Below are 21,835 nucleotides of genomic sequence, written 5' to 3'. Positions count from 1 at the left end.
GCCCAACTTATTGTTTTTGTCAAATTTAATATTACGGAGTCACATCCTGTCTTCTTCACAAATGTGAGAAAGTCTTTAGGACTCAATCCATGGTTCCAGCATTTGTCGTTGGATGAAAGTATGTTTTTTCATGTCCACCTCCCAGAAAAGCAGAATCCAGAACAAATTTCACTCTTCCTTCATCACAGAAGAGTGCTAAGTGTATAGCACAGCCTTGGCCAACTTTCAGTTTTACTAGTATGGCTCTTTCATCAGCAAACCTCAGATTTCTACTCCCAACCCCAACTGCTTAAACAAGATCATATAAATTTATTTGTCTATCATCAAGAACTTTTACCAGCCAATAAGCTTTTTTCTTCTTGTTTTTAATAAGTTCTTACTATATGCTCCTTTCAAATGGTGGCTATGGCTGAATCTCTGGAGCCCCAGCAGAGCAGACTGCATATCTCTACTAGAGTCCAAAATGAATTGGAAACATAGACTGTGAATGAAGGAGAACCACCAGAAGTCCAGATTGCCATAACGGACTTCCGGAGAAGATGGCGGTTTAGTAAGACGCATGGATCTTAGCTCCTCCTCCAGAACAGCTACTAGGGGAGTAGAAACGATACATAACAGCTCCCGGAGCCACGACAGAGATAAAAAAGACAGCGTACCCCATCCTGGAACGGCTGACTGGCTGAGAGAACCCACTCCGGTGAGATCGCCGAGGGGTGTGGGCTTCCCCGGGCCGGGGCGGCTGGTGGCCGGAGTCCCTCCCTTCCTCCTTCCCGGGCCAGCTGGGACAATTGGACAGGCGGTCCCCTCAAGCCGCGGCGGCTGGCGCCCCACCCACACTTGGCGCCCCGGGCCGACTAGGAGATTCGGACGGGCGCTCTCCCGGGCTGCGGCGGCCGGCGACCCTCCCCGCGTTCGGCCCCCCGGGCCAGCTGGCACTCTTCCAAGCCGCTTCAGCTGGCGAACCTCCCCCAGGGCGAGAGTTTTCCAAAGTTAAAGGACCCACAGCACCATTTACTGGTGGGACCTGCAGACAAACGAGTGCCACGAGCACCACCTACTGGGCAGGATAAGAAAAACAGAACCCAGAGATTTCACAGAAAAATCTTTCAACCTGTTGGGTCCAACACCCAGGGAAATCTGACTAAATGCCCAGATGCCAGCAGAAGATAACGGATCACGCTCAGAAAATTGAAAATATGGCCCAGTCAAAAGGACAAACCAATAGTTCAAATGAGATACAGGAGCTGAGACAACTAATGCTGAATATACGAACAGAAATGGAAAACCTCTTCAAAAATGAAATCGATAAATTGAGGGAGGACATGAAGAAGACATGGGCTGAACAAAAAGAAGAAATAGAAAAACTGAAAAAACAAATCACAGAACTTATGGAAGTGAAGGATAAAGTAGAAAAGATGGAAAAAACAATGGATACCTACAATGATAGATTTAAAGAGACAGAAGATAAAATTAGTGATTTGGAGGATGGAACATCTGAATTCCAAAAAGAAACAGAAACTATCGGGAAAAGAATGGAAAAATTTGAACAAGGGATCAGGGAACTGAAGGACAATTTGAACCGCACAAATATACGTGTTGTGGGTGTCTCAGAAGGAGAAGAGAAGAGAAAAGGAGGAGAAAAACTAATGGAAGAAATTATCACTGAAAATTTCCCAACTCTTATGAAAGACCTAAAATTACAGATCCAAGAAGTGCAGCGCACCCCAAAGAGAATAGACCCAAATAGGCATTCTCCAAGACACTTACTAGTTAGAATGTCAGAGGTCAAAGAGAAAGAGAGGATCTTGAAAGCAGCAAGAGAAAAACAATCCATCACATACAAGGGAAACCCAATAAGACTATGTGTAGATTTCTCAGCAGAAACCATGGAAGCTAGAAGACAGTGGGATGATATGTTTAAATTACTAAAAGAGAAAAACTGCCAACCAAGACTCCTATATCCAGCAAAATTGTCCTTCAAAAATGAGGGAGAAATTAAAACATTCTCAGACAAAAAGTCACTGAGAGAATTTGTGACCAAGAGACCAGCTCTGCAAGAAATACTAAAGGGAGCACTAGAGTCAGATACGAAAAGACAGAAGAGAGAGGTATGGAGAGAGTGTAGAAAGAAGGAAAGTCAGATATGATATATATAATACAAAAGGCAAAATGGTAGAGGAAAATATTATCCAAACAGTAATAACACTAAATGTTAATGGACTGAATTCCCCAATCAAAAGACATAGACTGGCAGAATGGATTAAAAAACAGGATCCTTCTATATGCTGTCTACAGGAAACACATCTTAGACCCAAAGATAAACATAGGTTGAAAGTGAAAGGTTGGGAAAAGATATTTCATGCAAATAACAACCAGAAAAGAGCAGGAGTAGCTATACTAATATCCAACAAATTAGACTTCAAATGTAAAACAGTTAAAAGAGACAAAGAAGGACACTATCTACTAATAAAAGGAACAATTAAACAAGAAGACATAACAATCATAAATATTTATGCACCGAACCAGAATGCCCCAAAATACGCGAGGAATACACTGCAAACACTGAAAAGGGAAATAGACACATATACCATAATAGTTGGAGACTTCAATTCACCACTCTCATCAATGGACAGAACATCTAGACAGAGGATCGATAAAGAAATAGAGAATCTGAATATTACTATAAATGAGCTAGACTTAACAGACATTTATAGGACATTTCATCCCACAACAGCAGGATACACCTTTTTCTCAAGTGCTCCTGGATCATTCTCAAAGATAGACCATATGCTGGGTCACAAAGCAAGTCTTAACAAATTTAAAAAGATTGAAATCATACTCAAATGGTGGCTATGAGTCATCATTTCTTCAACTGTTTACTTACCTCAGGGTGTTCCATGACTGCAGTGTGGCTGACCAGGGTTCCAAGATACTCCCTGTGTGCCACCCACAATTTGGAGTGTGCCACATCACTGCTGCCATTGTGGTAGCTTCTGGTGGGGGAACTCTACCATTATTCTTTGATAGTTTTTTGTTTTATTTTTGCTTATAATTTCTAAACCCAACATGATTTTTAAAATTGCTTAGTACTTTAGCTTCTTCATCCATCTCTTTTGAATTCTCATTTCAATGACCATGTATATGTCTTTCTAATTTTAACTGTTAATACAAATCTGGAATTAAATATGTTCCATGATCTTTAGGACTGTGTTGAACTTAGTATATTTTTGCTTAGAAAGTCTGACCCTAATTCATTCCTGTTTTTTTTTAAGGGTTCAAATAAAACCAGTGATTCTAAGCAGCAGTGGACTAAAATCCTCTGGTCTTGTAAGGAAACCTTCCGAATGCAGCTTGGGAGACTACTGGTACATATTTTGTCACCAGCCCACTCTTCACAAGATAGAAAGCAAATTTTTGAAATAGTTCGTGAACCAAATCATCAGGAAATACTACAAGACTGTCTCAGTCCATCCTTGCAAGTAAGTGTCTCAGCATTTGATAAGTAAAAGCTTTTGGTAATATATAAAATCATATAAAAGAAGAACTGAAATTAAATTGCATATTCATGACTAATGTCATAAATACAGTTTTCTTACCAAAAAAAATTTCAGCTGAAGCCTTTCTATAGATGCTTGTATATCCTATCTGTTGTATCTCATATGATCTCTCCCCTACCCCTTGTATAAACTACTTTCTGTCTCTATAAATTTGCCTATTTTAGTTCTTTCATATAAGTGAAATCATACAAATCCTGCCCCTCTGTGTCTGAATTATTTCATTCAACACAGTGTCTTTGTTGTTCATCCATGTTATAGCATGTAATAGAACTTCATTCCTTTTTATGGTGGGATAATATTCCATTGTATATACATAGAATATGCAATGTATATATGTATATACATATATATATATATATATATACCACATTTTGTTTATCCACTTAGCAGTAGGTGGGCATTTGGGGTCGCTTCCATTTTGGGGCTATTTTGAATAATGCTGCTATGAACATTGGTGTTCATATATATTTTTGAATCCTTTCTTTCAACTCTTGTGAATAATACCTAGAAGTAAGATTGCCAGGTCAAATTGTAATTCTACCTTAACTTTCTGAGGAACCACCAAACTGTTTTCTGCAATGGCTGCACCATTTTACATTCCCACCAACGATTTACTAAGGTTTCTTTTTCTCTCTCTGCTCATTGGCACTTGTTATTTTCTATTATTTTAATAGTGAGTATGAGGTGGTATCTGATTGTGATTTTGATGTGCATTCCTTAATGGCTAATGAAACATCTTTTCATTTGGTTATTGGCCATTTATGTATCTTCTTTGGAGAGATGTCTATTTTAAGTCCTTTGCCCATTATTAAATTGGGTTGTTCATCTTTTTGTTGTTGAGTTGTAGGAGTCCTTTATATATTCTAGATATTAAACCTCTGTCAGGTATATTATTACCAACTGTTTTCTCCCATTCTGTTGGTTGTCTTTTTACTTTCTTAATAATGTCATTTTCCTTTGATGTAAACTTTCTTCTAATTTTGATGAAGACCAATTTATCTATTTTTTCTTTTATTCCTCATGCCTGTGGTGTAAAGTCTAAGAATCCTCTGCCTAATACAAAGTCCAGAAGATGTCCTCCTATGTTTTCTTCTAGGAGTTTTATAGTTCTGAATCTTATAATTATTTCATACATTTTGAGTTAATTTCTGTGTATAATATGAGGCAGGGGTCCACTTTTCATTCTTTTGCATGTGGATATTCAGTTTTCCCAGCACCATTTGTTGAGATTATTCTTTCCCCCATGGAGTGGACTTGGTACTCCACAAAAATAAGTTCACTGTAGATGTGTGGGTTTATTTCTGTGCTCTCAGTTTTCTCAATTGGTCTCTGCGTCTGTGCTGGTGCCAGTATCACACCATTATGATTACTGTAGCTTGGTAGTAAAGTTTTGGGAAGTGAGTCCACCAATTTTGCTCTTTTTCAAAATATTTTTGGCTGTTCAGGCAAAGTTCCATATGAATTTTTTTTTTCTTCATGCTGTATGGCAGGGTTACATTTCATTATTTTTCCATGTGAGTATCCCATTATTGCAGCACCATTTATTGAATTTTTGTTTGTTTGTTTTGTATTTTGTTTTTTTGTTTTGCTTGCTTGTTTGTTTTTGGGGAAGTGCATGGACCAAGAATCAAACCCGGTCTCCCACATGGTGGTGAAAATTCTACCACTGAACTATCCTTGAACTCCCACCTTCCATATGAATTTGATGATAAGCTTTTCCATTTTGTGAAGGAGTCTGTTAAAGTTTTTATTGAGGTGCAGTAAATCTGTGAACCTCCTTAGGGAGTAGTGATGTCTTAACTGTATTAAACACAGAATATCTTTTCATTTATTTAAGTCTTCTTTTATATCTTACAGAAATGATTTGTAGCTGTCTGCATACAAACCTTTATATCATTGTTAAAATTTATTCCTAGATATTTTATTCTTTTAGTTGCCATTGTAAATAGAATTGTTTTCTTGATTTCCTTCTAAGATTGTTCATTGCTAGTGTATAGAAACATAATTGCTTTTTCCATATTAATCTTGTACCCTGCCACTTTTCTATTTGTTAGCTCTAATAGCTATCTTATAGATATTTCAGGATTTTCTATATATAGGATTATGTCATTTGCGAACAGCGATAGTTTTACTTCTTCCTTTTATATTTGAATGACTTTTATTTCTTTTTCTTGCCTAACTGCTCTGGCTAGCATTTCCAATACAGTGTTGACTAGTAATGGTGATAGCAGTGATCCTTGTTTTGTTCCTAATCTTAGGAGGAAAATTCTTTCATCATTAAGTGTAATGTTGGCTGTGGGTTTTTTTTTTGAAGTGTTATATTATCTATGAAATATTTGTACTAAATAGTTCAAATAGCAGTTCATATAACATATTTCGAAGCATATTTATGGCTGCCTATGGGAAAGCACAGCCTGCTCCATGTTGGACCCAGTCTTGGGGCAGTGGGATCCATCCTCCTGGGTGTGGGGACTTGGTGCAAAAGGACACAAATGGAAAAGTCCTGTGGGTTTGGTTGTTACCTTCCACAACAGCAATGTTAAAGAACCTGCTACTGAAAAAATGCTGCCTAATGGATGAAAACAAGCTTCTCCATCCCTTCGTCTTAGAACAAAAGAACATGGTTTTATAGAACAACAATTGAAATCCCAGATTCTTCAGTTTCAGAAAGGTTGCTCATTTTTCTATTGTTCTGACCACAAAATTTTTTAACCCAAAGAAATAATGCTGCCTTCACTAGGATATTGTGTAGAATGTACCTGAAACCTGGGAGCCCGATTAAAGTGATGGGGAGTTATATTGCACTTCTCACAAAGGGAATATGTCAGAGTGAAAAACGTGGCTCTTTCCTTGACAAAGACTTCAGTGCTTGAAAAGCATATCTTGCAGGATCCATCAAAGACATTGTACCCCAGTTTGGAATGGAAACTGTATCTTACACACAGTACTGATGCTAAAGAAGAGAGAATTGTTGTCTTTCATCCAAGAATAAGAAGATTCCAGGAATTTTCCAAGACTCTACCTGCCTTGATCTGGCATGGACAGGATTGCACCATGCTTTATTCTTACATGCACCTTGATGGTTATGAGCTGGATACCTTGTAGATGTGCCCAGTTTGGATTTGTTGACTTAGAGGTGAGCATCAGACCTGACCCCTTTGATGTTTTTGTGAATCTGGCAGGGTGAGATTGTCATTGTTCCACTTACAAAAGAGGCCATGACAGTGGACAGTCTACACAAAGAGGATTGTCAGCTAATTGTTCAGTCTGCAGAAGATCCAGAGAAATCAGACAGCCAAGTTATTAAGGATATTTTCCTAAAAACAAAAGAAATCTATGCCAACCTAGCACCATTTACATCTCTTTCGAACAATGGAGAAAAGCCGGCTCTCAATTTTAAGGCACTAAAGCAAAATCGGTTTCCACCAGCAACAGAAAACTTCCTTTGTCATCTAGCAGCAACTGAGCAAATGCTAATAATCTAACAGTGAGATTTTAAAATGTAGTACTGATGACTGGTAGAAAACTGTCCTTTCATACGATTCTCTACTATGTAAAACACTGAAAACATCAAAGAAATACTAACTATGTAAAATACTAAAATGTCAGAGAAGATGTCATATTGAAATTTGACCTGAATAACACCGAAACACACCTGGAAACCCTTCTAATTTTTTCCTATCTGATTACTTTTCTGCCTACCGTCAGTGTTGGACAAACTCCTGTAGCTACTACAGATAATTGTTTTAAACAGCTCAATGTCCTGGAATAAGAAACGTCCTTAGTCAAGTTACAGCAAACCTGGAAGCCTTCATTATTCTAACTTCCATTTTCATTGTGTAGCCATGAGCTAATAGTTTATTTTCAGAAAGCTGCCTAAAATTTTGCTTTGTATTCTTCTAGAATAGTTTTAATTCCTCATGAGAAATTTTACTTTCTGAGCTAAACTACTTAGTTTTTGCAGGACTATGTAGAAGAGTATTCAGAAGACCGTGTAGTTGCACTTTCTTGTAAAGGAAAAAAATTGTCTTGGCCTTTGAACATTTTGCCTATATGAAGGTTTTGCATAGATTGTATCTCTGAGTAGACACCTTTAATAATCCATATTTATACTGTCACAGAGGTGAGCACTTGGCAAACAAGCTATTGATATCCTTCAGTTAACACTGTTGCTAGCAATATTCTTTTTTTTTTTTTTTTGCATGGGCAGGTACCGGGAATCAAACCCGGGTCTCCAGCATGGCAGGTGAGAACTCTGCCTGCTGAGCCACTGTAGCAATATTCTTTTGAAAAAGATGCCAACCCTTATGTGCTGGAGTAAAATAATTAGATTTTTTTTTTAATACAAATGTCTGTATGGCTGAAGAGTGACTTTGTATAACAGGTAAGGGTGTATGAGAAGTAAGTTTTTACAGACATAAAAGACCAGAGAATGTCTTCAAACAACTTCAGAAAAGTGATTGGCCACATATGAAGGAAACTTTCCTGGTTTAGTTGTATACCTTTTTCATATTCAGAGACCTTAAAATTACCAAATAAGCATAGAGCTCTAAATTATGTACTTGCTATTTTATTATAGGAATTCATGTTAATTATGTAAGACTATTTTTCAATCAAATAAAACTGATGTCCTTAGAAACCTTACCTAGAAAAATGCTTGCAAAAAACTACATCTTTACTGGATCTTTCATTGATTCTTGGTGTTTGACATTTGTTAAGCAAAACTAAAAAAATAGGTTTTTCCCCCTCCCTCCTTGGGTGGAGGCAGAAAGGAATCTAAATGAGATGATCTTTACTGAGGCAAATAATTAAAATTAAACCTGCATTTTATGAAAATGAAAAAAAACATATTTATGGTCAGTTAAAATAGAAAAAAATATTAATCATTTGGTATGATCAAAGGCAGAATACTTAAAAGAATTTCAGAGTCTATAAATTCTATCACTTCAAGAATGATGGATGGAGAGCTTAAATGGTTCAGCCATTTTGGAGAACTGCTTAGTAGTTTCTTATCAAATTAAACATTTTTAGATATTTCCAAAAGAATAGAAAATACATGTCTCTACAAAGACTTGTATGAAAATATCCATGGCAATCTTTTTCATAACTGGCAAAAACTGGAAACAACCCAAATGTCTATTAACAAGAGAATTTTAAACAAATTGTGATATATTAATATAATAAACTATTATATTGCAATAAAAAGGAATAAATTTCTGAGTCATTTACCATTATGGATACATTTTTAAAATACTGTGTTGACCAAAGGTGTAGCCAAACACAAGAGTACAAAATCTGTTCTATTCATGAAGTCCAAGAAGAGGGCAAAACTAAGATATGGTGATAGAATTCAGGACAGTAGTTTTCTCTCCAGGAACAGGGCAATGAGAAGGGGAATTAACTGGAAAGGGTCATGAGAGAATGTTCTGCTTTCTAAAAATATACTGTATCTCATTTAGGGTAGTGGTTAAAAGGATGTATGCCATTATAAAAACTAACAGAATTGAATACTTAGTATTTGTTCATTTATTGTTTATAAATTATACCTTGATAAAGAAAGTGATGATATATAAGAAAGGACAGTTATCTCCTTTTAATACCTAGGGAAAAATCAGATATATCATTTATATTGGCTTTTATAAAGGGAATTTATTAAGTTATTAAGTTGCAAGTTCACTGTTCTAAGGCCTAAAAATGTCCAAACTAAAGCATCCAGGAAAAGATACATTGATTCAAGAAGGGCTGATGTCTGCTTTCATTAGAAGTTGCTTCCAGATTCTAACGCCACTGGTTTCCTCTCTAAGCATCTGTGGACCTTCACTTAGCTCCTCTGGGACACAACTCTGGGTTCTGCCTTGCTTAGTATCTTATGAGAAGGCACATGGTGACATCTGCTGGGCCCCAAACGTCCCTGCCTAGGTATCTGCTTTCTCTGTTGGCACTCCAACCATCTCCAAGTATCTCTGTTGGCTCTGCATATTTTTCCAAAATGGTTCCCTCTTAAAGGACTCTAGTAAGGAACCCCATCTTGAATGGGTAGAGACATATCTCCATGGAAACCACCTAATCAAGAAGTCCCACCCACCAGTGGGTGGGTCACAGATCCATGGAAACAACTTAATTAAAAAGATCCCACCCAAGAATATTGAATCAGGATTAAAGAACATAGCATTTTTGGGTTTTATAACAGTTTCAAACTGGCATATCATTTTAGGAGCCAATAAGTTTATAGTTTTGAAATTATATTTTAGGATATTCTTTCCAATAGTAATACTTTCTTAGGTGCACTAAGAACATTGTCTTCCTTTTCCAGGGTAAAAGTGTATCCAGTCCCATAATTTCTTTCAGTGGGGAATTTGAAGTAGTATTATTTCTTTTCTTTCTATTAAATTTAGTTGCCATCCGTCAAATTCTAACCCTTTTGCCCCATACCAGCTTCCCTTCTCCACCAATACATTTCTATCAGTGGTGTCATTATAGACTTCATCTTGAAACTTTGGCGCTGATGTTGACTTTACCTTCTCTCACAAATCTATTTAATCACCCAAGGCAGACATTTATTAGCTGTGTTGCATATGCATCCCTTTCCTTATAGCTACCTATTCCCATTCAAGTTCAGACTTTCACCCCTTATGCTGAGATCACTACAATAACCTCCTTTTCAACTCATTATCAAATTATTCTACCTGATTTTTTAAAAAGGTTAATTACGGAAATTTTCAAACATACATAAAAGTTGGCAGAACCAAAATAGAATATCACATAAGCATTACTCATCTTTTTTTCCTGTGTAGTAATTTGAAGCAAATCTCAAGTATCTAATTTCACTACATATACTTCAGTACGTATTTCTACAGTGTAAGGACTTTTTAAAAAACTTATCACCCTCCATAAAATTAACAGTAATTCATTATTTTCTTCTAATATCCCAGTGTCTTTATTTTCCCAAATTTCTTTATATATTTTTCACAGTTAGTTTGCTTGATTCTAGATCCAAACAGAGCCCACACATTGCATTTGTTTGACGTATCCTAAGCCTTTTTAAATTCAGAACAGTTCCCCTTCCAACCATGTTTTCCAATTCCATTTATTTGTTGGTCAAACTGGGTCGTTTGTTCTGTAGAATTTCACATGTCCTAGATTTGTTTAATTCTATCTTTGTGAATCTCAATGTAGGGACTTGACTGTATTCCAATTCTTTGTTTTCTATTTAATTTTAAGAGTGCTTTATCAGGGGTTCTTTGTACTTTCCATTGCATCATGTCAGGAGGCACCGGCTTTCTTTTCCTGCTTTTAGAGATGGTTTCAGCCCAATCCATCCATTCATAAAGTTTACTCTCTCTATATAACTTAGCAGCCATTAGTAATAGTTGTCTAGGCGCACTTTTTTCATTAGGAGTTGTAAAATACTGATTTTTCTAATTCTCTCATAACACTAGCATATTTGATCTGATTCTTCTATAAGGAAAAACTTTTCATAATCAACTATTTGGATACCCTAAAATACAGTCTATGCAGGAAAAGCAGGATAAATGCTTGTTTCTTTCCCTTTACTTGTGAATTTCTAGAATAATGAGTTGGTGCCATAGTAACCTCCAATTGTTCTGTTTGTTTTTATTTTGGGAGTATCATTATGAAATCAAGAATTTTTTAAAATAAATTTTATGTGTTTCAATCCATTGCAATTAATATTGTTCGGTATTTGAATTAACATCTCTTTAAATTCAAGTTGCTGTGTCCTTTTAACATGACCCTATTAACTTTGTGTGTGTGTGTGTGTGTGTGTGTGTGTGTATGTTTGTGTTTGAATATCCAGGAAACAAACCTATTAATTTTTAACAAGTTAATACAATTAACTTCCTTGTTTTCTGGCACAGAAGAATGTCCCAGGCTCATCTTGTACATTTCCTTTTCCAGATCTGAAACCAAACTTTTCTTTCAAGGATCCCCTATTTCCTGTTTTTGTTTGGTTTTTGTTTGTTTGTTTTTTTAACATATTGTTTATTGATGAATCTTAACATACAAGCATTCCATACATTGTTTACAGTCAGTGGCTCACAATATCATCACATAGTTATGCATTCATCACTATGATCATTTTTCAGAACATTTATATCACTCCAGAAAAAGAAATAAAAAGAAAAAACTCATACGTGCCATACCCCTTACTGCTCCAACTCATTGACCACTATTATTTCCATCTACCCAATTTATTTTAACCTTTGTTCCCCGGATTATTTGTTCGTTCTCCATCCATATTTTTTACTCATCTGTCCATACCCTAGATAAAAGGAGCATCAGACACAAGGTTTTACAATCATACAGTCATACTCTAAAAGCCATATCATTATGTAGTCAGCTTCAAGAATCAAGGCTACTGGAACACAGCTCAACGCTTCCAGGTACTTCCCTCTAGCCACTCTAATACACCATAATCTATAAAGGGATATCTTTATAATGTGTAGGAATAACCTCCAGGATAACCTCTTGACTCTGAAATCTCTCCACCACTGAGGCTTTGTTTTGTCTCCCCCTTTGTCTTCCCCCTTTGGTCAAAAAGGCTCTCTCAATCCCTCAATGTGGGGTGCTGGCTTATCCCGGGATTTCTGTCCCATGTTGCCAGTGTGATTTACACCCCGAGAGTCATGTCCCACGTTGAGAGTGGAGAGGGCAATGACTCACTTGCCATGTTGGCTTAGAGGGAGAAAGGCCCCCATCTGAGCAACAAAAGAGGTTTCTTTGGGGGCGACTCTTAGGTCCAATTTTAAGTAAGAATAAGTCCCACGGGGCAAACCCCAAGATCAAGGGGTCAGCCTGTTAACTTGTTTGTCTCTACTACTTGCGAGAATATCAGAAATTCTCCAAATGGGGAAGTTGAACACTTCCTTCTTTCTCCCAAGTGCCTCAAGGGGATCTTACAAATACTTCTTTTTTTTTTTCCTAGGGACAAAAAATCAGGCTTTATGGATTTTTTTTCAGCAAAGTATGAGTTGCTACATTTCCTTTTAACATACGGCATTGGCCAGAATATAAACAGGGCATAATACCTGTCTCTAAAGACCTTGCAGTTCATTTGAACTATGTCATATTTTTTATTTTTTAATTAAAAGTGAATATACAGAATGATTTCTAAATGTTATGTTGTTAATTTTTTTTAATTAAAAAATGTGAATATACAAAATATGCTTAGAAATCTATTATTATATGTTATGTGGGTAGTGAAAAAATATATGTATTTCTCTTTGGGGAACTATGATTCATTCTTTTTTATTTTATTTTTTTATTTTTTTAAAAATACCAAAAAACACTAAGCAGACGCAAACATTCTTAACTTTTGATCATTCCATTGTACATATATATAATCAGTAATTCACTATATCATCACATAGTTGCATATTCATCATCATGATCATTTCTTGGAACATTTGCATCTATTCAGAAAAAAAAATAGAAAGAAAACAAAAAAATTCATACATACCATATCCCTCACCCCTCCCCCTCATCGATCACCAGCATTTCAATCTAAATTTATTTTAACATTTGTTCCCCCATTATTCATCTTCATTCCATATGTTTTACTCATCTGTTGATAAGGTAGATAAATGGAGCATCAGATGCAAGGTTTTCACAATCACTTAGTCACATTGTGAATGCTGTATCATTATACAATCATCTTCAAGAAACATGGTTACTGGAACACAGCTGTACATTTTCAGGCAGTTCCTTCCAGCCTCTCCACTACATCTTGAATAACAAGGTGATATCTACTTAATGCGTAAGAATAACCTCCAGGATAACCTCTCGACTCTGTTTGGAATCTCTCAGCCATTGACACTTTATTTTGTTTCATTCCGCTCTTCCCCTGTTTGGTCGAGAAGGTTTTCTCAATCCCCTGATGCTGAGTCTCAGCTCATTCTAGGGGTTTTCTCAATTCCTTGATGCTTAGTCTCAGCTCATTCTAGGATTTCTGTCCCATGTTGCCAGGAAGGTCCACAACCCTGGGAGTCATGTCCCACACAGAAGGGGAAGGGTGGTGAGTGTGCTTGTTGTGTTGGCTGGACAGAGAGGCCACATCTGAGCAACAAAAGAGGTCTTCCTGGGGGTGACTCTTAGGCCTAATTTTAAGTAGGCTTGACCTATCCTTTGTGGGGTTAAGTTTCATATGAACAAACTCCAACATTGGAGGTTCAGCCTATAGCTTTAGTTGTCCGCACTGCTTGTGAGGATATCAAGAATTCAACTTGGGGAAGTTGAATTTTCCCCCTTTCTCACCATTCTCCGAAAAGGACTTTGCAAATACTTTTCTATTCACTGTTCAAATCACTCTGGGATTTATCAGGGCATCACTCTGGACAAACCAACAAAATCTCATGTCCTACTCAAGGTTCCATGTACTTATGGTGTTCAATTAAGCTGTCTATATAAGTTATATTAGGAAATACACTAGTCAAAATATAAATTTTGTACCAAACATTTTTTGCTTTAGTCTCACACATTAGTTGGAATTTTTCAATATTCATTACCATCTATTTTCAGTGCCCTGCAGTAATGACATTCCTTTGTTCTTCCTCATAGAAAAACATTTTTTAAATTTGTACATTTGGTCACTATCATTATACACTCTAGGCATTCCTAGATTATACCATCTCAGTCTTAATCATGTATCTTTCTTTGTGATTTCATTTGTGCCCCCAGCCCTCCTCCCTCTATCATTCTCACATTCAGCTTCATTCAGTGTTTAAACATAATTGTATTACAGTTAGGTAGTATTGTGCTGTCCAATTCTGAGTTTTTACATTCAGTCCTGTTGCACTATCTGTATCCCTTCAGCTCTCATTACCCAATATCTTATCCTATTTCTATCTCCTGATGGTCTCTGTTACCAATGAAATTCTCCGAGTTTATTCACTGATGTCTTTTTACTTTCTTGACAAAGTTCTTTGATGTGCAAAAATTTTTAATTTTGAGGAGCTCCCATTTATTTATTTATTTCTTCAATGCTGTTGCTTTGAGTGTAAGGTCTAGGAAACCGCCTCCTGGTATAGGATTTATAAGATAGTTCCCTACATATTCTTCTAACAGTTTTATGGTCTTAGATCTAATTTTTGACGTAATTTTTGTATAGCGTGTGAGATATGGGTCCTCTTTCATTCTTTTGCATATGGATACCCAGTTTTCTAGGCACCATTTATTGAAGAGACTGTTCTGTCCCAGGTGAGTTGGCTTGAGTGCTTTATCAAAGATCAATTGTCCACAGATGAGAGGGTCTATATCAGAACACTCTATTCAATTCCATCGGTCAGTATATCTATCTTTATGCCAGTACCATGCTGTTTTGACCACTGTAGCTTCATAATATGCCTTAAAGTCAGGTAGCGTGAGCCCTCGGACATCATGTTTTTTCCTCAGGATACTTTTAGCTATTCAGGGCACTCTGCCCTTCCAGATAAATTTGGTTATTGGTTTTTCTACTTCTGAAAAGTAAGTTGTTGGAATTTTAATTAGTACTGTATTGAATCTGTAAATCAATTTAGGTAGAATTGACATCTTAACTATATTTAGTCTTCCAATCCATGAACACAGTATGCTCTTCCATCTATTTAGGTCTTCTGTGATTTCTTTTAATAATTTCTTGTAGTTTTCTTTGTATAGGTCTTTTCTCTCTTTAGTTAAATTTATTCCTAAATATTTTGTTTTTTTGTTGTTGCAATTGTAAATGGAATTCTTTTCTTGATTTCCCCCTCAGATTCTTCATTACTAGTATATAGAAACACTGCAGATTTTTAAGTGTTGATCTTGTAATCTGCCACTTTGCTGTACTCATTTATTAGCTCTAGTAGTTCTGCTGTGGATTTTTCAGGGTTTTCAACATATAGTATCATATTATCTTCAAACAGTGAGAGTTTTACTTCTTCCTTTCCAATTTTGATGTCTTGTATTTCTTTTTCTTGTCTAATTTCTCTGGCTAGAACTTCCAACACAATGTTGAATAACAGTGGTGATAGTGGACATCCTTGTCTTGTTCCTGATCTTAGGGGGAACATTTTCAGTTTTTTCCCATTGGGATGATGTTAACTATGGGTTTTTCATATATTCTCTTTATCATTTAGAGGAAGTTCCCTTCTATTCCTATCCTTTGAAGTGTTTTCAATAGGAAAGGAGGTTGAATTTTGTCAAATGCTTTTTCTGCATCAATCGAGATGATCATGTGGTTTTTCTGCTTTGATTTGTTGATATGGTGTCTTACATTAATTGATTTTCTTATGTTGAACCATCCTTGCATACCTGGGATGAATCCTACTTGGCCATAATGTATAATTCTTTTAATGTGTTGCTGGATTCAATTTGCTAGAATTTTGTTGAGGATTTTTGCATCTATGTTCATTAGAAAGACTGATATGTAGTTTTCTTGCTTTGTAATATCTTTGTCTGGCTTTGGTATGAGGGTGATGTTGACTTCGTAGAATGAGTTAGGTAGCTTTCCCTCCTCTTCAATTTTTTTGATGAGTTTGAGCAGGATTGGTACTAATTCTTTCTGGAATGTTTGGTAGAATTCACATGTGAAGCCATCTGGTCCTGGACTTTTCTTTTTGGGGAGCTTCTTAATGACTGATTTAATTTCTTTACTTGTGATTGGCTTGTTGTGGTCATCTATTTCTTCTTGAGTCAAACAAAGTTGGTTGTTCATGCCTTTCTCGAAAGTTGTCCATTCATCTACATTTTCGTGTTTATTAGCATAAAGTTGTTCATAGTAACCTCTCATTACTTTCTTTATTTCTGTGAGGTCAGTGGTTATGTCTCCTCTTCCATTTCTGATTTTATTTATTTGCATCCTCTCTCTTCTTCTTTTTGTCAGCTTTGATAAGGGTCCATCAGTCTTACTGATTTTCTCATAGAACCAGCTTCTGTTTTTGTTGATTTTCTCAATAGTTTTCATGTTCTCAATTTCATTTATTTCCACCCTAATCTTCATTATTTCTTTCCTTTTGCTTGCTTTGGAGTTAGTTTGCTATTCTTTCTCTTGTTCTTCCAAGTGGACAGTTAATGCCTCGATTTTTGCCCTTTCTTCTTTTTTGATATAGGCATTTAGGACAATAAATTTCCCTCTTAGCACTGCCTTTGCTGCATCCCATAAATTTTGATATGTTGTGTTTTCAATTTCATTTGCCTCAAGATATTTACAGATTTCACTTGTAATTTCTTCCTTGACCCACTGGTTGTTTAAGAGTGTGTTGATGAGCCTCCACATATTTGTGAATTTTCTGGCACTCTGCCTATTATTGATTTCCAACTTCATTCCTTTATGATCAGAGAAAGTGTTTTCTATGATTTCAGTCTTTTTAAATTTATTGAGGCTTGCTTTCTGACCCAGCATAAGGTCTAACCTTGAGAACGATCCATGAGCACTTGAGAAAAAGGTGTATCCTGCTGTTGTGGGGTGTAATGTTCTATAAATGCCTGTTAAGTCTAGCTCATTTGTTGTTTTATTCAAATTATCTGTTTCTTTATTGATCCTCTGTCTAGATGTTCTGTCCATTGATAACAGAGTGTGGAATTGAAGTCTCCAACTATTATGGTAGATGTGTCTATTTCTCTTTTCAGTGTTTCAGTGTTTGCCTCATGTATTTTGGAGCATTCTGGCTCAGTATTTAAATATTTATGATTGTTATGTCTTCTATGTGAATTGTTCCTTTTATTATTACATAGTGTCATTCTTTGTTTCTTTAACTGTTTTACATTTGAAGTGTAATTTGTTGAATATTAGTATAGCTACTCTTGCTCTTTTCTGATCGTTATTTGCATGAAATATCTTTTCCCAACCTTTCACTTTCAACCTATGTTTATCCTTGGGTCTAAGATATGTTTCCTGTAGACAGCATATAGATGGGTCCTGTTTTTCAATCCATTCTGCCATTCTGTGTGTTTTGATTGGGTAGGTTAATCCATTAGCATTTAGTGTTATTACTGTACAGGCAGTACTTTCTTCTAACATTTTGCCTTTTGGATTTTATATGTCATATCTAATTGTTCTTCTTTTTGCCTTTACTAATAGTGTTCCTTTCTACAGTCTTCTCCACACCTCTCTCTTCTGTCTTTTTGTTTCTGCTTCTAGTGCTCCCTTTAGTATTTCTTGCAGAGCTGGTCTCTTGGTCACACATTCTCTCAGTGATTTTTTGTTAGAAAATTTTTTAATTTCTCCATCATTTTTTTTTTTTTTAATGAGCAGGTACCGGGAATCAAACCCGGGTCCTCTGGCATGGCAGGCAAGTATTCTTGCCTGCTGAGCCACCATGGCCTGCCGTCTCCCTCATTTTTAAAGGGCAGTTTTGCTGGATATAGAATTCTTGGTAGGCAGTTTTTCTCTTTTAGTCATTGAAATATATCATCCCACTGTCTTCTCACCTCCATGGTTTCTGCTATGAAATCTACATATAGTCTTATTGGGCTTCCCTTGTAAGTGATGGATTGCTTTTCTCTCGCTGCTTTCAATATTCTCTCTTTCTCTTTGACCTCTGACATTCTGATTAGTAAGTGTATTGGGGTACATCTGTTTGGATCTATTCTCTTTGAGGTACGCTGCACTTCTTGGATCTGTAATTTTAAGTCTTTCATAAGAGTTGGGAAATTTTCAGTGATCATTTCCTCCATTAGTTTTTCCCTCCTTTTCCCTTCTCTTCTCCTTCTGGGACACCGACAACATATATATTTGTACACTTCATATTGTCATTCAATTCCCTGAGTCCCTGCTCATATTTTCCATTTTTTTCCCTATATTTTCTTTTGCTTGTTGGATTTCAGATGTTCCGTCCTCCAGATCACTAATCCTATCTTCTCCCTCTTGAAAGCTAACATTTTAGGTTTCCATTGCTTTTTTCTTCTCTTCTACTGTGCCTTTTTTCCCCATAAGTTCTGTGATTTGTTTTTTCAGACTTTTGATTTCTTCTTTTTGTTCGTTCCTTGCCTTCTTTATATCCTCCCTCCATTCATTGATTTGATTTTTGATGAGATTTTCCATGTCTGTTTGAATATTCTGAATTAATTGTTTCAACTCCTGCATCTCATTTGAATTGTTGGTTTGTTCGTTTGACTGGGCCATATCTTCAGTTTTCCTAGTGTAATTTGTTATTTTCTGCTGGTGTCTAGGCATTTAATTACCTTAAATAGTTTATTCTGGAGATTGTTTTCACTTTTTTACCTAGGGTTTTCTTGCTGCATGAATTTGTTGTCTGCCTGTTCTTTGACATTCAGTTCAGCTTTTTCTGGACCTCTAGCTTAGGTTCTGTTTAACAGAGAATTTTTCAGTTCTTGTTTTTTTTTCTTGCCCTGCCTGTTTGATGCCCTTCCCCCCTCCACCCTTAGGAGGGTCTACTTAGGTATTATAGACCCCAGCTGGATTTTCCCAGACCAAACTGGTCTCCTATCAGGAGGAAAGAGTCATCTGCATCGGTTTTCCCTGAGGGTGAGACCCAGCAGGTTGAAAGACTTTCCTGTGAAGTCTCTGGACTCTGTTTTTCTTATCCTGCCCAGTATGTGGTGCTTGTCTGCCTGCAGGACCCACCAGCATAAGATGATGCAGTACCTTTAACTTTGGCAGACTCTCCCTGCTGGGGTGTGGAGGAAACAGAGGAGAGGTTGTAGATTGGTTTTAATGGCTTCAAATTACCAAGCCCTGGGATCTGAATTCCTTGATGGAGGGATTCCACCTGAGTTGGGCCTCACCCCTCCCCTGGGAAAGGCACCAGCTCCAGAGAAGCTCTCAAAGAAGCTTGTTTCTGCCTATGCTTGGGGAAGTTGCAGCCTGAGAAGTCCTGCCACTGTATCCAGAAGTAGAAACACAGCCACACAAACCACTGTTTCTTTCTTTTTTCTTTTTCCATCAGCCCTGCCCCCTTAGCGCTGGGGCAAAAATCAGCAACCTCCACTTTGATGAGGTTCACCTGAGCTGGGGGCCTATTTTTAGTAGTCAGAATTTGTGAATTAATTCCACACTTGAAGCTTAGTTGTGCTCAGCCCCTGCTGCTTGTTAAGTCCCTTTCCTTTCCCCTCTGGGAAGTAGCTTGTGGGGGAGGGGCGCCAGCCACCTCGGCTTGGGGAACTCATGGTTCTGGGGGGCTCGCAGCTGGTTCAGACTGGGGTACATTGTGTGTCCAGTCACTGACGTGACCTCAGGAGCTGTTCTGTACTGTTCCTGGTTATTTAGTATTTGTTCTGGAGGACAAATTAAATCCGAACCTTGCTAAGCTGCCATCTTGACTCTTCTATTCCCCCATTTCCTTCTAATGAGATACAATAGTTAGAGACTACAAATCTAGGTGCTTAGTACATTTGTTATTACTGGGTTGTCATTTCTTCCAGCTCTTTTTAGTGGGCAAAGTGAGGTAATATATGTATTTTTGGAAGAAGTGTAAATCATGAATTCCTACTGATTTTACCTTCATTTTTTCTTTTTGTTACTGTTGATAATCTTGCTTCCTAATAGCATTAACATAATTGCTTGTTTTGTTCTTCTACACATATAACATTTTCAAAATAGACTGATCAACTTTATCACTAATAACAAGCCTCTGAATGCAGTTTAAGCTATCCTAGTGATTCTTTATGTTCTTAGAATACCATTATGGGTAAGTAGTAAAAATCTCTATTGTAAAAGTACTTAAAATAATTTTCTCTATTTGATTATGTGACCAACTTGATATAGTTGGGTTCTTTTCCTTTTACTTTTCCATTTTTAGGATCTCCTTTGTTTTTTGTTTAATTTTGTTTTTAGATATATAAAATAATGTCTACATGGTGACCAAATGAAAAATGTGAGACACTACAATTCAGAGAAGTTCTAGCTTTTAACCCTCCCCTTTACCCATTCTTTCCCTTTCCTTATTCAAACATCTTTTTTCATAAATTTCTTTTAAAGATATAAACAAATACATATAGAGAGAGTGATACACAAATGTATATGTTGTGTGTGTTCTTAGCACAAGAAAAGATAGTGAATGCTTACACTCTTTGGAGCCTTAATTTTTTCACTGTAACAGTATTATCCTACAGATCACTCCATAGCAATATGTAGAGATTGTTCTCAGCACACAGCTGTGTAAACGCTGTATTTCTTTTGTAATCTGCTTGAGTTTTTTAAGTTTTAGGCTTCTTTTCTACTGTTACAGCTTTATTCTGGTTAATTATCCAGTCTGAAGTCTTTCCTCTTTTCAAAATAGTCTGATGCTTGTCTCTTGCACATCCTGTGTTTTCCTGTGGCCATGCCATTTTATTCATGTTGTCCACCTGGCACAAAATACCTTCTCTCTTCTGCCTACCCATTCTGTCCATATATCCATATATTCACCACACCTTTTACCTCCTTCACAGCCCTCCTCCCTTTCTTTGGTATATTCAAAACTCTTCCTTATTAGAATTCTCATTGAAAAAATTTTTTACACATTTTAGCATTTTTTTATTTTCTAGAGGTTCGTATTTAATAGATTCTATTTCATAAATCAGTTTTTTGAGAATTGAAAATAAACTTCTGGATTTTTTTTGCATTAATCCCCAATAGCATCTTTAGTCCCAAGAAATATGATTAATAAATGATTGATGAGAAGACAGTAAAATAAGATATTAGGAACATGTTTAAGAAAATATGTTTCTTTATATATTCAGAATGAATAAAAACATTTCTGATAGTTTTCCAAGATGATTTTAGAATGTCACTAAATACTAAACTGAAATATTTTTAAAGTTATATGAAGAACATTACCTTTAAGATACACATATGAGTATATTCTGGGCATTTAACATTTTTATTTATTTGCCAACTCTTCAGGCATTTACTCACAGAGCATCTGTTCATTTTTCTTTCTTGGTCAGATAACAGCTGTCTCCTGACTAACTTAAAATGTTGCATTAAAATAAACTTTGCTATTTTCACCATTGCGTATGTTCATCTTATGCTTTTGGGAAATGACATGATGTACTTCAACATGTTAATTGAAATGTCACCCAAAATGTAATAGTTTCCAAATCCACTTGTTGACATTTAATAATATTCACAGTTTAAAATGTCATAAAAACATGCATTGGAATTTCTATCAGTGCAATCTTTTTTTTTTTTTTTACATGGGCAGGCACCAGGAATTGAACCCAGGTCTCTGGCATGGCGGGTAGGAACTCTGCCACTGAGCCACTGTGGCCCAATGCAAATTTTTAAAATGCAAAATATACATATTTAATTTCTTGGCAAAATTAATATCTAAGTAATACTTAGTATATATATTCCAATCAAG

The 21,835-nt window shown here is 36.3% G+C and overlaps 1 protein-coding gene and 1 pseudogene across 7 annotated transcripts in view; both read left to right on the top strand.

The window, feature by feature from the left end:
• LYST (lysosomal trafficking regulator) overlaps positions 1-21,835 on the top strand; it is a 248,660-nt gene that overhangs the window by 141,308 nt on the left and 85,517 nt on the right. For all 7 annotated transcript variants that reach the window (XM_077168415.1, XM_077168413.1, XM_077168412.1 and 4 more), the window contains one exon: positions 3,273-3,479. In XM_077168415.1, the coding sequence (XP_077024530.1) occupies positions 3,273-3,479 (207 nt within the window). The remainder of the gene's footprint in view (positions 1-3,272; positions 3,480-21,835) is intronic.
• Positions 3,492-19,998, top strand: LOC143690785 (DENN domain-containing protein 10 pseudogene; annotated as a pseudogene).

The sequence above is a fragment of the Tamandua tetradactyla genome, chromosome 7, assembly GCF_023851605.1.
Source record: "Tamandua tetradactyla isolate mTamTet1 chromosome 7, mTamTet1.pri, whole genome shotgun sequence".
NCBI classification, from domain to species: Eukaryota; Metazoa; Chordata; class Mammalia; order Pilosa; family Myrmecophagidae; genus Tamandua; species Tamandua tetradactyla.
This window is presented reverse-complemented; position numbering and strand designations above follow the sequence as displayed.